The 13,994-nt window shown below is 42.7% G+C and overlaps 1 protein-coding gene across 1 annotated transcript; it reads right to left on the bottom strand.

Moving 5' to 3' along the window:
• Positions 1 to 2,987: 2,987 nt before the first annotated feature.
• Positions 2,988 to 13,746, bottom strand: TOMM34 (translocase of outer mitochondrial membrane 34). Its single transcript, XM_077832167.1, has 7 exons — positions 13,569 to 13,746; positions 12,158 to 12,257; positions 8,445 to 8,597; positions 7,028 to 7,197; positions 6,066 to 6,213; positions 4,980 to 5,106; positions 2,988 to 4,133 (listed from the first exon to the last, which is right to left on the bottom strand). Exons 1-7 carry the CDS (start codon positions 13,717 to 13,719, stop codon positions 4,029 to 4,031), a joined length of 954 nt encoding a protein of 317 aa, XP_077688293.1. The 5' UTR covers positions 13,720 to 13,746; the 3' UTR covers positions 2,988 to 4,028.
• Between the last annotated feature and the right edge of the window lie 248 nt (positions 13,747 to 13,994).

The raw sequence follows: 13,994 nt of genomic DNA on the forward strand, positions 1-13,994 counted from the left end.
ACTGGTCACTCCATCTCAAAAAGGATATTGCAGAAATGAAGGGCCATGAGAGTGGTGGGGGGAGTAACTGGAAAAACACGAGAGACTGAAAAGACTGGGATCATTAATCTTAGAAAGTAGATAAGAGGGGATATAAAATATGGAAAAGTGAATGTTAAAGAGATGGCAGAGTGGGAGTTTGTTCTTCCTGCCTCTTAACACAGAAACAAGGAGACATTCGATGAAATGCAAATTCAAAACTGATCAAGGAAAATACCTATTAACAAAGGCAAACAAATTGTGCGACTCACTGAGCTCAAGAACTAATGTGGGGGACAGATTACTTCATATCTGCTTAGTGTGACATTCTTACATCTTCTGTAAAGCATCTAGCACTGGCTGCACTGGGAGACAAAATACTAGACTAGATCAGAGCCAAGGTCGATCAAGTATGGCAACTCCTGTGAATGGGAGGGTTTCCAATAGCAGTGACTGGGTTAGTCTGCTACATTTACATAATACCTTTTGTACCAACGGATTCTTAAGTATGTTACAAATGTGTGTATGTCATGTCATGTTCTTCATTCTATCCTCCCTTCTCAATTGCAGCCAGTTTTGCTGTTTCAATATTTGGACTCTCTTGGGCAAAGGCTGTTTGTTGCTTGCAGAAATGTTAGTAATTAATAATGCACCTTTTTACTTGTAACACCCTAGTCAGAGCTGGAACTGAACTGGTGGTTAGAAACACTTAGCATTAAACTATGTCCCTCCTAGTCAGAGATGGCAAAGATGTATGGCTTACTGCATACAACTGAAGGGGGAGAGGAGATGTTAAAAACCGTGTGAGGGAAGCTGAGGTCTATAAGCACCAATCAACTTGTAAGAGTGAGTGTAACTGCTACCTCCTAGGTAGAGCCACTCCTGAGCTTTAGCAGAAATAGCCTATTCCGTCCTGGGCTCAAGGCCTAACAGGAATTGATGAGTTGATACTCCCTTTCTCCTGTGTTCTGATGGGGTCCTTCAGCTAACTTCTGTGAAAAGCTTCTCCATGAATGCACTGTGCTCCCTTCTGCTTTGAGCATGTATGTGTTCAGTTAGTATCTGGAGCTTAGGCTCCGTAATAGAAAGCTGTTTGTTTCATTTTTGATTGCCTGATTCTTCCCATCTAAATGCTGCTGGGCTGTGGTAAAGAGAGTGTAACAGGCACCTGTACACTAAACAGTAATGGCCTAGGGCAGTGGCTCTCAACCAGGAGTAGGCGTAGCCCTGGTGGTACGCAGAAATCTTCCAGGGGCTACATCAACTCCTCTTAATATTTGTCTCGTTTTACAACAGGCTACATAAAAAGCCCCAGAGCAGTCAGTACAAACTAAAATTTCCTACAGGTAATGACTTTGTACTGCTCTATAAACTGTACACTGAAATGCAAGTACAATATTTATTTTATTTTATAATTATATGGTAAAAGTCAGCAATTTTTCAGTAATAGTGTGCTGTGAAACTTATGGTGTTTGTCTGATTTTGTAAGCAAGTAGTTTTTAAGTGAGGTGAAACTTGAGGTATGCAAGACAAATCAGACTCCGGAAAGGGGTACAGTAGTCTGAAAAGGTTGAGAGCTACTGGCCTACAGCCTTAGAGCCCAGATCATGTATAACGTGCAAAAATGAGACCAAATTCAATAGCACCAACCTGTAACTAGCATGGCAATATCAATTTACTCAGCCATACACCACCCTTCACTTCTATCCCCGACCACCAGCTGCAGCTCAGTGGAAAATACTCATTGACAGTTTATTTTTAAGGATGGGTTTTTCTTTTTGCTTTTCTCTCCAAGTAGCGCAGCTTCACTCTGTCAGCCTCTGCTCTTCCAAAGTTATACAGGGGGCCTGACTCAAACTCTTTCCCCCCAACATGTACCAAGGAAAGGAGATTATAGCCGGCCTCAGTAGGTCAGTACCTTGTGAGGCAGTCCGGCTAACCAGCATCCACTTCTCTTAACTGGCTCCCTAACCACCTGCTGCCTGGTGTTTTGTCTGTAGGCCAGTAGAGGAACATGGTGCTGTTATCCAATCAGCTCCCTCTTTTAGGAAAGACTGCAGATGAAGAGGCAGCTGCAGGCAGACCTAGCAGCACAGGGAGATGAAACCTAACAGATACTTGTGTCTCCAGTAGCATAGCCATAGTATAGCTATAGCATAAATAGCCTATGGTGAGATGAACAGGGCCTCTTGGACCTACTGTTTTAGGCTTGCTGTAGACATCACTGCATGCAGCTCCTGTTTTTGAGGTTCGCTGCAGCTACAAAGGCAAGCAGTGATTTTACAATGAAAGGTGAAGCATTACAGCACAGCTGTGTGGTTGTGGAGTGAATAGATCCTCAGCTAGACCCAGCTAAGGCAGCAGCACCTCCCTCCCAGCCTTCTCCAAAAGCTTTTTGTAGCTACATTCTCATTCCATTAACACAATGAGAGCATTTTTTAATTCCTGAACTCAGTTAAGGTAGAGGTAAATAGAATCTAAAATATTGATCTGTCCTGAGAAAGTAAGGGCATGCCACACCAACCCTACAAGGGATTAGGAATGGAAATAGCATATTCTTCAATTTGCAGGGGGAACGATAGGTTAGAAAAGCAGACTCTTTAACGGTACTTCAATGTAAGTAATCAAGCCCTGCTTGTAGTTAGTGTCCTGGAAACATCTCCAGTTCAGATTTGTTAACACTTCTGTTTTACACTGTAGCTAAACTGCAAGGCTTCTCTTTTGCCCATGCAACAATCTAACATCCTAAGCATACACTGGGATAGAAGTTTGGAAAATAGTGTTTTTAGCAGTGCATAAATGAGACTTCTGCAGTGATACTGAATTACGGAAGCTCCTTGACCATAAGGACAAATAAAATAGTACTTTATGGTGGTGAAATATTCCCTGTCCCAGCAACAATTATGGTAACAGAGTATACCCAGAGCCTTGTGTCAAATACACAATTCTAATAAAAACACACACACAGCTGTAACACATGCTGGCTTTTAATAGAAGTTGCATTGTTCATACAGTAGCTTTGCCAAACAAGTCATCCTGTTATCTATTTAGATCTCAAGATTAAAAGTAACTCATTACCACTACTCGATGGGAAGAATCAGAGTATAACATGCTCATAAGTCTAATAGAGGAAGATAGTTCTTCACGTCAGAGGCCTCATGTGGGATACCATCATACACCCTCTTCCCTGTACCAGCAGTAATAGCAGCTGGCTATCAAGACACAAACAAGCTAAAACGTTTAGATAGAAGTTGTAAAGGTTCAAAGCTGCTAGGACCCAAACTTCAAGTGCAGTGAAGATATCTCACAAATACAGTACCAAGGCAGTTTTAAATTAAAGACTTGATGCCTGTTTTTGTGAGGGATAAGAGCTATGTGGAAGCAGCTGCAAGCTTCCGAACAGTTACTCTAAACAAAAGCAGCTTTGGGCCAGTAGGCACCAGCTAAGACAGGGAACACCTGAGTCATTTATTCTTGTTGAGGTCTCACCTCATATTTAAAAGAGAGTCTGGAACTGTGCTAGGGAAACCCTGCCTTTAATTTCTCATGCAGCAGCCCTTGTAAGTGGCTTGTTTAAGCAAGCAGAAGCAGTATACACAGCAGATCTGCTTCTCTCCACTTTGAGCACATTACCATAAACTCAGTTTACTACTTTTGAAGACATGCCCCAGCCAGAAGAGGAGCCCTAGCCCCCACACCCATCTTGGCAGACAGATTAACTTAAATAAATAATGAGTTTACAAAATTACCTTATACCAAGGAAATTAACCTGAATGTTTCTCAAAAACAGGGTCATTTAAAATTTATAAAGATCTTACAAGGAGATACCAGTTTTGATATAGATGGTACATATTAATGTATGTGTAATTAAGCAGTAGAGAACTAGCTACTACTCGGCAAATCAGGATGGTAGATTTCAGAGCTGGCCCTACAGTGTTGGGCCCCTGTATCAGTATTAAAAGGAAAGCCTGTCTTCTGCAGTAAAGAGCAGACAGATTTCATGCTCCTTTTTATTTTAAGTTCTTGTTCAATTCTTGCAGTAGTTTCTGTGCAGCTATGTTCTTTGGTTCAATTTTCAGAAGGCTATTAATGTCAGCCATGCTTGATTTGTAATCCTAGAAGCAAAACACATTTTTAGAACACTGAAAATGCAAACATTTTTGAAACTTGGCCTTTAAAAGCTCACACACTGAAGGACTACCTGCCACAGCCCTTTCTATTTCACATGTGCTTCTCACAGAAGAGACTGACAACTGCATAGCTGTTTTGTAATGCACATAAATTGGGGACTAGAAAGACACTCTGTTTATATGGGAGGTGAAGCTGATGCATTAACCTGCTCCAGTGTCAGTCTAATATTACACCTAGATTACATGTTATAACAGGAGCTGCTTTCACTGATTAAATAGTGCAGAACGCCACAATTAGCTGTAGTTTAAGATCTAGGCTGTTTGCCAAAACCTCCCTCTATAGTCATTTTCAGTGCCCTAAACACAGGATCTAGCTGTTTCCAGGAAATTATCAGGCAACTCAAGACACCAAGAAACCTGAAGCTAGCAAATGAGAAATCCACACAAAGGTGAAGGTAGCTGCTACTGACTTACTAAGAACCATGACTGTAAGTTTTTGGTAATACAAGCATTGTTTTCAGAAAACCTGACTTGCAGGACACCTATAAAAAGGACAAACACCCTGATTCAGGTCTTTTTTCTCCCAAAGAAAGATCCACACACATCCATGGAGCTGTCAGCCAGTGAAATCACTAGCCTAAGGTGTGGTACATAGTGAAGGGAGATTCCAAGTCAGCTAGCAGATTTGTAGTTGTTTTGCACAGAGGCAAGTTATAAAAGGCCTGTGGAAACTCCACAGTTGTGGGATTCAAGATTCAGTGATGCCTGTGAGAACATGGCTTCTCTATCCCAGTCCTGAAAGGGGTCTGAAACTTGTTTGCAGTTACTTACCTTTAGTTCTTTAAATGCTTGAGCACGTCTGTAAAACGCCTTAATATTTTTAGCATCTAACTCCAAAGCTTCTGTGCAGTCTTGTATTGCTTCCTTGTACTGCTTCAGAGACAGGTAACAAAGAGCTCTGGAGCACAGACAATGGTAGTTAAAGGTTTTAGGCTTCAAGTGGTGGGCTACAATGATCCCTGCTTTGGGGCACTATATTCAATCTTAGCCAGGTTTCTTCCATGGAGAAAGTCTCATTGTACAAACCCTGCACTGACTGGTAGAGATTAAAAAGGTTTTTCAAAACAAGGCTAGACAGCATCTTACTGTGCAGCATGTGTGTACCCACAGCAGGTCTCATCTCAACCCCTGCCCAGTCACAAGCTTCTCTTTAATAAAAAAGCCTCCTCTATAAACTTAGAATGAGGTACTATCAAGGATCTTCTCGTTTCCTGAGCTCAAAACTTGTTTTGGTTAAAAGGGGAGTCGATAAAATAATTGCTCCACAAATCTGTAAGAATTAATAATTTTCTTAAATAGTTTTCAGTCCCCAGCTGTCGCTTTAAGAATTTCTAAGGTTACAATTTTCTGTGTGTACTGTCCTGGAAGGTTCTCGGTTCTCTGCAGCTGCCTTCAAATGCACCACAAGCAGTAAAGGTTTCTGATAAGTCATTACACCATTATTTGTAGGTAGTGGAGAGCAGGCACCATCAAAAACAGAACATTCTAAACAGAACTAAAGATTTGAAAGAAGTAAAAGCCGAACAATTTAAGCTGAGAATTTCCATACAGGCTCCTTAAAGCCACTTTGGAAAATAAAGGCATCTCCACTTGCAGAGCAAACATCTGTTATGAGGAGAAAATGCTTCCCCTAATCTCCCACACACTTGCACAAGCTATGTATTCTGACCACAACACTGATAAACGTTAAAGGTAAAATTCTACCTTCAGGCATGCACCTGGCTCCCATTCATTTAAGTGGGAGCTGTGTGTGGGCATCAGACAGCAGGGTTGGGTCCAAACTTGATAAGAGTTACTGCAATTACTTAAAGAGAGCCCCCCAAAGGGAAATATGGTAAATCGGTGCTTGTACGTTACCTGTTGGTGTAAGTTGTGCATTCCTGGTTACTGAGTTTTAGACTCTCGCTGTACTTTTCAATAGCTTTTTTATGGTTCCCTTTCTTCACAAGTTCATTTCCTTCTTGCTTCAAAATTTTTGCTCTTTCAATCATGGCAGCAGTAGGCACTGGAAGTTGTATTTGAGAGAACATACTGCTACGTAAAAATGAAAGAGCTTTAAGCAGTCACATTTGTTAATGGCAGTGATCAATACAGTTAATTAAAAACCCTACTTTTTAAGTATGAAAACCTAAGCAACCACAGAAAAGCCTGAATTCTCTCAGAGAAATCTGTTCTGTGGAAAGACTATCTTTGGACAGAAACCCACCTAGATATCTGAGTGCTACCACGGGGCACCATAGATTTACTGAGAATAAGAGATGGCTAGACTTGCCTGAAAGGATCAAGGCCACAGAAGGCTGAGGGCGAGAATCACACACCTGGTTTTACTCTCTGAATTGTACTTAAATCAGGGTTAAGCTGCAATCCCATCAATTCCTTGTTCAGCAGAATTCAAGAATCCCAAGTTGGTAGCTTGTCCGCAGCATGATACAGAATGGAATGACTGGTTTATTAGTATTTATTATAGGCTTTACTGTAATAAAATATAAGTGCCAAGCAAGAACAGCACCCCAATGGATAAACTCATTGTAAGAAACAATCTTTGCCCGAAAGAGTTTACCATTATGGACAAATGGTGGGAGAAAGGAAGTATTATGTTATCCCCGTTGTAGAGGCAGGGAATTGAGGTACAGAGCAGTTGAGTGACTTGGTGAAGGTCACACACTGAGTCTGTGGCAGAGCCAGGAACAGAGACTACTTTTCCTGAGACCAAGGCCAATGCCTTAAGCACCAGACCAAGTTTAGCATTTGCCTTGTACTTTACTGTCCCATCTCAGTCCCACAACTCCATGTGCCATCTAAACATGGGAAAGGCTCACCTTGTTTTTCTAGAGATGCAGTTTCATATGGTTTGTGTCTTGGGGCAGCCGCCTGGCTTCCTGCAGGAGGAAAGTCCCATCTTCGCTGAGCAGAAATAGGAACTGAAGGGATTGGTGGGAGCTTCTGGCGCCACTCAAGGCCATCCTTCTCCAACAGGGCTTTTGTCATTCTGGAAATAGAGATATAGGGTGTGTAGCTACCAAGTCTGCTGGCAGAACAGGCCATCTTTCCAGGACAGTGCTCAGTTTCAACAGGCAGGCTCCTAACTGAGCATCTGCAGGCAAATACTGTGTGACTGCTGTGCATGCAACCCTGCTAACTGTGTATAGTTAGGAAAACGTGCCTTTAGGGTAAGAAAACTGTCATTTTAGTGCTTGCCACTTGATGACTTAAACCTCACATACACCCATGGTAGATGTGTTTTCATTTTACAGGTGGGAAAACAGAGGCCTTGGGGTTAAATGATTTGTCCCCAAGGTCACACAGTGAGTCAGTAACAGAGCCAGGACTGGAACTGAGGCCTCCTGAATCTCAGTTCTGGGTCTGAACCACAATGCCATGCTTCTTCATGAGATCAGATATTCCGGGCAATAAGAAGATAAACAGAGGAAGTCTGTGGCTGTAATGCCATTCAGAAAGGAAGCTTAAAAAAAGAGAAGACTATCCAGTTACCACAAACAGCAGTTTTTAATTTAATGGTATACACTCTTTCGCAAGAAACTTAAAATGAATTATCTTTACATATTCTCCATATTTCTTCTGCAGGGCCCTTTTTGCCAACTTCTGTCAGCTCAGTTCCTCTCTCCCTTTGCGAAAAGCAAAGCTAGGCTCTACATAAAGGGTTTCAATGAAAGGAGTCTCTTCTCAGTATTGACAATACCAAAAGCAAAAAGATATGCTAGGATGGGAGCTATGAATTTACTAGAATTCACCGGTGCTGTGAAACATAAGAAGATATGGAGCAGCACAGAGGCTTAGTAGTTTAGTAGACCACACTGTGTTCATATAGACCTGCTCTTGGGAACAGAAAGGTACTAAGGAGGCTTCAGGTTGGAACGTGGCCACTTGTAATTGGTTAGCTGCCTAAAAATAAACATTATATAAAATATGGAAAACTTCCATGGCCAAATGGAATAATTCCCCAGCTATAATAAAGGGAAGTAGCAACTTGACGGGAACAGCTAGCTTTAGTGCTGGCAGCAAATATCACCAAAGAACTCACACCACAGAAACAGTGCTAGGCTGCATAACAATCAGATCTATGCCATTTACAAAGCATTCCAATGCACCCAACCTGCTCCCAAGCAATCGTCCCAGCTAAGTGGGGCTGAGATTCGCAGAGGCAGCTGAATGAGCTCTGCTGTACTTTCAAGTCTTCATTCTGGTCTGTGTAACAGTAATGGAGTTAGGAGTTACCTGTTGACACCATCGTGTGCAGCCTGTACAGTGCAATCAACCTGTAATACAGTCTTGTAGTCCACATAGGCCAACTGGTATCTCTCCAGAGCCTCATAGGCTGCTGCCCGCCTCAGTAGGGGTTTGATTCCAAAAGGGACCAGGTCCAGAGCACTAGATCAGTGGGGAGAAAACAACACAGCTCACTGGGCCACCTGAGCTAAATTCATCAGAAAGGTAGTCAGAAGGTCAAGTTTTTTTAATATCAGATTCTCCCACATGGGTACCATATCACCTGGGAGCTTGTTGAGTCTTAACTGTCTATGACCGAAATTTTCAAAGGCAAAGTCTTGAAATGTGTGGCTATATTTCAAATTGTATTCACATACTGCATTGTAGGGAACAAATCTTGCAGTAGTGGGGACTTGGTGAAGGTTTCCATCTCTAATTTCCGTGATAATATAGCCAATAGTTAAAGGAAGAAAATATTAAACTTTTCTCCCAGTGACAGTCACAAAGGCCCATTTAGTAGGGCTGTCAAGCAATTAATTTTTTTAATCGCACGATCACACCGTTAATAATAAAATACCATTTATTTAAATATTTTTGGATGTTTTCTAAGTTTTCAAATATATTAATTTCAGTTACAACACAGAATACAAAGTGTACTGTGCTTAGATTTATTTTTATTACAAATATTTGCACTGTAAAAAAAAAATAGTATTTTTCAGTTCACCTAATACAAGTACAATCTCTTTATCATGAAAGCTGAACTTACAAAGGTAGAATTATCTACAAAAAAACCTGCATTCCAAAATAAAGGAAAGTAAAACTTTAGAGCCTACAAGTCCAATCAGTTCTACTTCTTGTTCAGCCAATCACTCAGACAAACATGTCTGTGTACATTTGGAGAAGATAATGCTGCCTGCTTCTTGTTTACAATGTCACCTGAAAGTGAAAACAAGCGTTTGCATGGCACTGTTGTAGCTGGCGTTGCAAGATATTTTACATGCCAGTTGTACTAAAGATTCATGTGTCCCTTCATGCTTCAACCACCAATCCAGAGAACATGCGTCCATGCGGACGACGGGTTCTGGTCGATAACAATCCAAAGCAGTGCAGACTGACGTATGTTCATTTTCATCATCTGAGTCAGATGCCACCAGCAGAAGGTTGAGTTTCTTTTTTGGTGGTTTGGGTTCTGTAGTTTCTGCATCAGAGTGTTGCTCTTTTAAGACTTCCGAAAGCATGCTCCTTACATCATCCCTCTCAGATTTTGGAAGACACTTCAGATTCTTAAATTTTGGGTCGAGTGCTATAGCTATCTTTAGAAATTTCACACTGGTATCATCTTTGCATTTTGTCAGATCTGCAGCAAAAGTGTTCTTAAAATGAACAACATGTGCTGGGTATTCATCCGAGACCGCTATAATATGAAATATATGGCAGAATGCAGGTAAAACAGAGCAGGAGACATACAATTCTCCCCCAAGGAGTTCAGTCACAAATTTAATTAACACATTTTTTTTTTTTTAAACGAGCATCATCAGCATGTCCTCTGGAACAATGGCCAACACATGAAGAGGCATATGAATCTTTAGACCATCTGGCACGTAAATATCTTGCGACGCCAGCTACAATAGTGCCATGTGGAATGCCTGTTCTCACTTTCAGGTGACATTGTAAACAAGAAGCAGGCAGCATTATCTCCTGTAAATATAAACAAACTATTTTCTCTTAGCAATTGGCCGAACAAGAAGTAGGACTGAGTGGACTTGTAGGCTCTAAAGTTGTACATTTTTTTGTTTTTGAGTGCAGTTATGTAACAAAAAACCCCCTACATTTGTAAGTTGCACTTTCATGATAAAGAGATTGCACTACCATACTTGTATGAGGTGAACTGAAAAATACTATTTCTTTTGTTTGCCATTTTTACAGTGCAAATAATATAAAGTGAGCTTTATATTATTTGTACACTTTGTATTCTGTGTTGTAATTGAAATCAATATATTTGAAAAATGTAGAAAAAATCCAAAAATATTTAATAAATGTCAATTGGTATTCTATTCTAATAGTGTAAGTTAACTGTAATTAATTGACAGCCATACCGTTTAGCAAAGAAGAAAGGTTATGTGAAAGTATTCTGCTCCAAATAAAATTAATGGCTCATTCCCTGCTGCAACAGGTTCTCCACACTGCTAAAATAATTCCATTCGCATTAAAAAGGGTTTTAAACTTTGTTCCTATCAATGTACATAGCCATTCAGTTGCATATGAAACACACTAGGGTAGGCAGAAGGCTCTTAACCAATCCACACCAGAATAATCTATTCGAAAAAAACTGCTCAACTGTCATATTTTAAGCTTAGAGAAAAACAAGGTGGGTGCAGTAATATTTTACTGGACCAACTTCTGTTGGTGAAAGCAACAAGCTTTCGAGCTACACAGAGGTGTAGTTAATACATATTGTGTACTACTTATGCTTAACAATCTGTTCCACCTTGTATTTAACTGTGACACTCAGAACACCTCTCTCAGACTTTGAGAATTCTATACAGATCTCTTCTTTATTACTGGGGGGCAGTTTCCACTTATTGATGTATTTTGCTTTCCACAACCAAATCTCTGTACAACTTTTCATGAGTGATGTATCTGGGTATTTGGATTCTAATATCTAAACTGTATTGTTAAATCTATTCACCTAAAATTTGGGTTATTGCTGATTATGTACTCTATGTATCATATGATTTTTCAAAACAAACTTTGTATTTGTGGATAATCTAAGCACTACACCCAGATGTATAGACACTCTTTTCTCAACCTATGTATTATATAATTATTTTAAAATTCGCTTTAATAAAAATTTTAAATCTGAAGGCTTGTCGCTGTCACCAACGGAAGTTGGTCCAGTAAAAGATATTACCTCACCCACCTTGTCTCTCCAATATCCTGGGACCAAGATGGTTACACCATCACTTCAAACATTTTAAACTTTGCATTTCTAAGATTTATAAAGAAATCTTGACATGGCAACCACAGAATCCCACTGCACTAGCCGTAGAAGGTGGTAAGCTGTTTAAGGCAGAATCTTTGTCTTCAGAGCTGCGTGTACATGTAACATGCTATTGGTGCTATACAGACAAACTGTTGCCTAAAGGCAAGAGCATCTGGCTACTGTTTTCCTGCAGAGATGGAGGGGGGCAGATTAGGGTTATGTCAAGTTGCTGTGTAATCACTGCTATTTTAAACCAGAGTTAACTCAGGTTAGCTAACCCAAGTTAGCTAAGAACACTTTTTGTGGGGCATTAGGCATACCCTAGATGAGCTATGTGGGCTTTTCCAGCCTGTCTAGGATTTCATAGCCTTAGTCTTAAATTTGCTGCTTACTGAGGAGCAAGTCTCTACCATGCCATATTCCATTACAAATGTTTGGGAAAGAGGAATTTGGGGATGGGAGGTGACCAGGGTCCCTGGCCTAACTCTTTCTAAATTATGAGCCAAATCTAGTTCTCAGTTACACCCGTGTGTAGAGCAGACTCTGCCCCTACTTGATGCAACATGGTAAAAATGTTCATAAGAAAGTAGAAGAGAGACCAATAAAGATTGATTAACATCCTTATGCCAGGACAAAATATCATCACGCAGTAACAGGGGACATATATAGCAGATACTATATTCAATCCTGTATCATTCAAAACAAAAATACAGCTTTTCTCTAGACAGAAGATGCTTACACTGAACAGTCCTTAACACAGAGGCTACAATTTCCATCCTTCAAGTGGCAGGCAGCTCGATTTGAATAGAGGACACTCACTTCCTCAGCATTCTTCTCCCCTAAGAGCAGAGACAGAAAAAAAATCAAACCATGAAGTGTGAAACAGTTTATTCAATAGACCTTAAAGCCAACTCATCTGAAGTTTCTTGCAAAAAGCAAGACTCCACGTGCTGTGGATATTACAGGTATTGAAGTCACAGCTGGGGAAAGAGAACAGAGAGGTTTATTGCTGATATCACTATCAGTACCAGCAATAATACTCAGCATTTTTCATCTCCAAAGCATTAGCTAATTAATCCTCATGCCTGCTGAGAGGTAGAAAAGCATCATCATTCCTGTTCTGCAGATAGGGAGAGAGAAGCAGAAAGGTTAAGTCCAAAGTTAGGGTCAGATATAGGCTTGGAGCTCAGAACTGCCCTGTTCCCAAGCCCACATCACTCTCTCACCTGTCCATATATGATTCAGTAATTTGGCATTTTCAATGGTGCAGTCGGCAGAGACAGCATATGGTGGTAGCCAGAGTTACTGAAATGCTCTGGCTTGCAGAAGAGTTTCAAGAAGCACTCATAACTTTATGGCAGGGCAAGTTTGGAGCCTAAACAACTGTAGCTTGTTCCTTTACCCTCTGTTACCAGACCGAGAGTACACATACAGGGCAATAATGTCATACTGTATGGGTACATAAAGCTATTCCATGTAGGGGCACAGACTGGTGCCCTCTAGGCATTTTGTCACCTAGGCAGTTAAAGGGGCATCCATTTGCTGTCTCTTATATGAAACTATTTAAAGCCACCCAGGGCAGCTGAGTGGATGAAGTCCTACTGCAACCTGGGGATTTGTATTTGAGGGGGCACTCATATAAATAGCGGATCTGGGGCTCAGCTGTTGGGTCACACAACAGGGATCTTCTCCCTTTGCCCTGCATCTACCTGGCTCAAGGCCTCTACCTACCTGAGGCCCCAGCATGTACAAGGAACAGGCATGGGGCCCATCTTCCATTTGGGACGACGTCAGGCTGCCACCACTCAAAAGAATGAGCGAAAGCGGCCCTGCACCCACGGGCGGGGGGGGGGGGGGGAAGGACAGGCAGCTTCACCCCCCCAACTCCACAGGCCAGGGAAGAGCAGTGATTTTAGGGGAGGGAAAGGTGGTTTCACCCCCCAGTACCAGCACCCCGGGAGGAGGCTGGGGGCGGGCGGATTCACATCCCGGGCCCCAAGGGGAGGCGTAGCTTGGAGGGAAGGTAAATTCCGCACCCGCATGCCTCACCACTGGGCAGAACAGCTGCGCCCCCGTTCCCGAGCCCCAGCGCGGGCCCTAGTCCCGCCCGCTTGCTGCTGTGCGCGGCTCAGGGCCGGGCCGGCCGGTACCTGCCGCCTCCAGCAGCCCCAGCGCCTGGCTGTAGAGCGCGGCGGCCTGACAGTACTGGCCGTTGCGGAACTGCTCGTTCCCGGCGCGGCGCAGCTCGGAGACCCGGGCCGCGGGGGCCATGGAGCACGGAGAACAGCCAGCCCCGACCATGCGCCGCGGGCTCTGCTCCAGAGCCTTCTGCGGCTTCCTGCCGGCCGGCACAGGGCGGGGCCCGCTGCGCCGCGGCCACGCCCGCTCCCCGCCTCCAGCGCCTCCCCCGAGCCGGGAGCTGCAAGCCCCTTCCGCTGGATTGCCCCTGGGGGGCTCCGCTTCCCTGGCACAGGGCGGGCCTCAAGAGAGGGGGCTGGGAGAGAGACCGTGTCAACCCCTGACCCCCCAGCTCCCCCCCAGGTGCCCCGACCCCCGCTGCTCTGTGCCGTCTCCCC

Source organism: Eretmochelys imbricata, chromosome 13, assembly GCF_965152235.1.
Source record: "Eretmochelys imbricata isolate rEreImb1 chromosome 13, rEreImb1.hap1, whole genome shotgun sequence".
Classification (NCBI taxonomy): domain Eukaryota; kingdom Metazoa; phylum Chordata; order Testudines; family Cheloniidae; genus Eretmochelys; species Eretmochelys imbricata.

Excerpts from the sequence above, each read along its gene's own strand:
- TOMM34 (XM_077832167.1), bottom strand. The coding sequence starts at position 13,719 with ATGGTCGGGGCTGGCTGTTCTCCGTGCTCCATGGCCCCCGCGGCCCGG. Across the intron at positions 7,198-8,444 it reads GCACACGATGGTGTCAACAG|AATGACAAAAGCCCTGTTGG; the intron begins GTAACTCCTAAC and ends CTCTATTTCCAG. Across the intron at positions 5,107-6,065 it reads TGCACAACTTACACCAACAG|AGCTCTTTGTTACCTGTCTC; the intron begins GTAACGTACAAG and ends TCTGTGCTCCAG.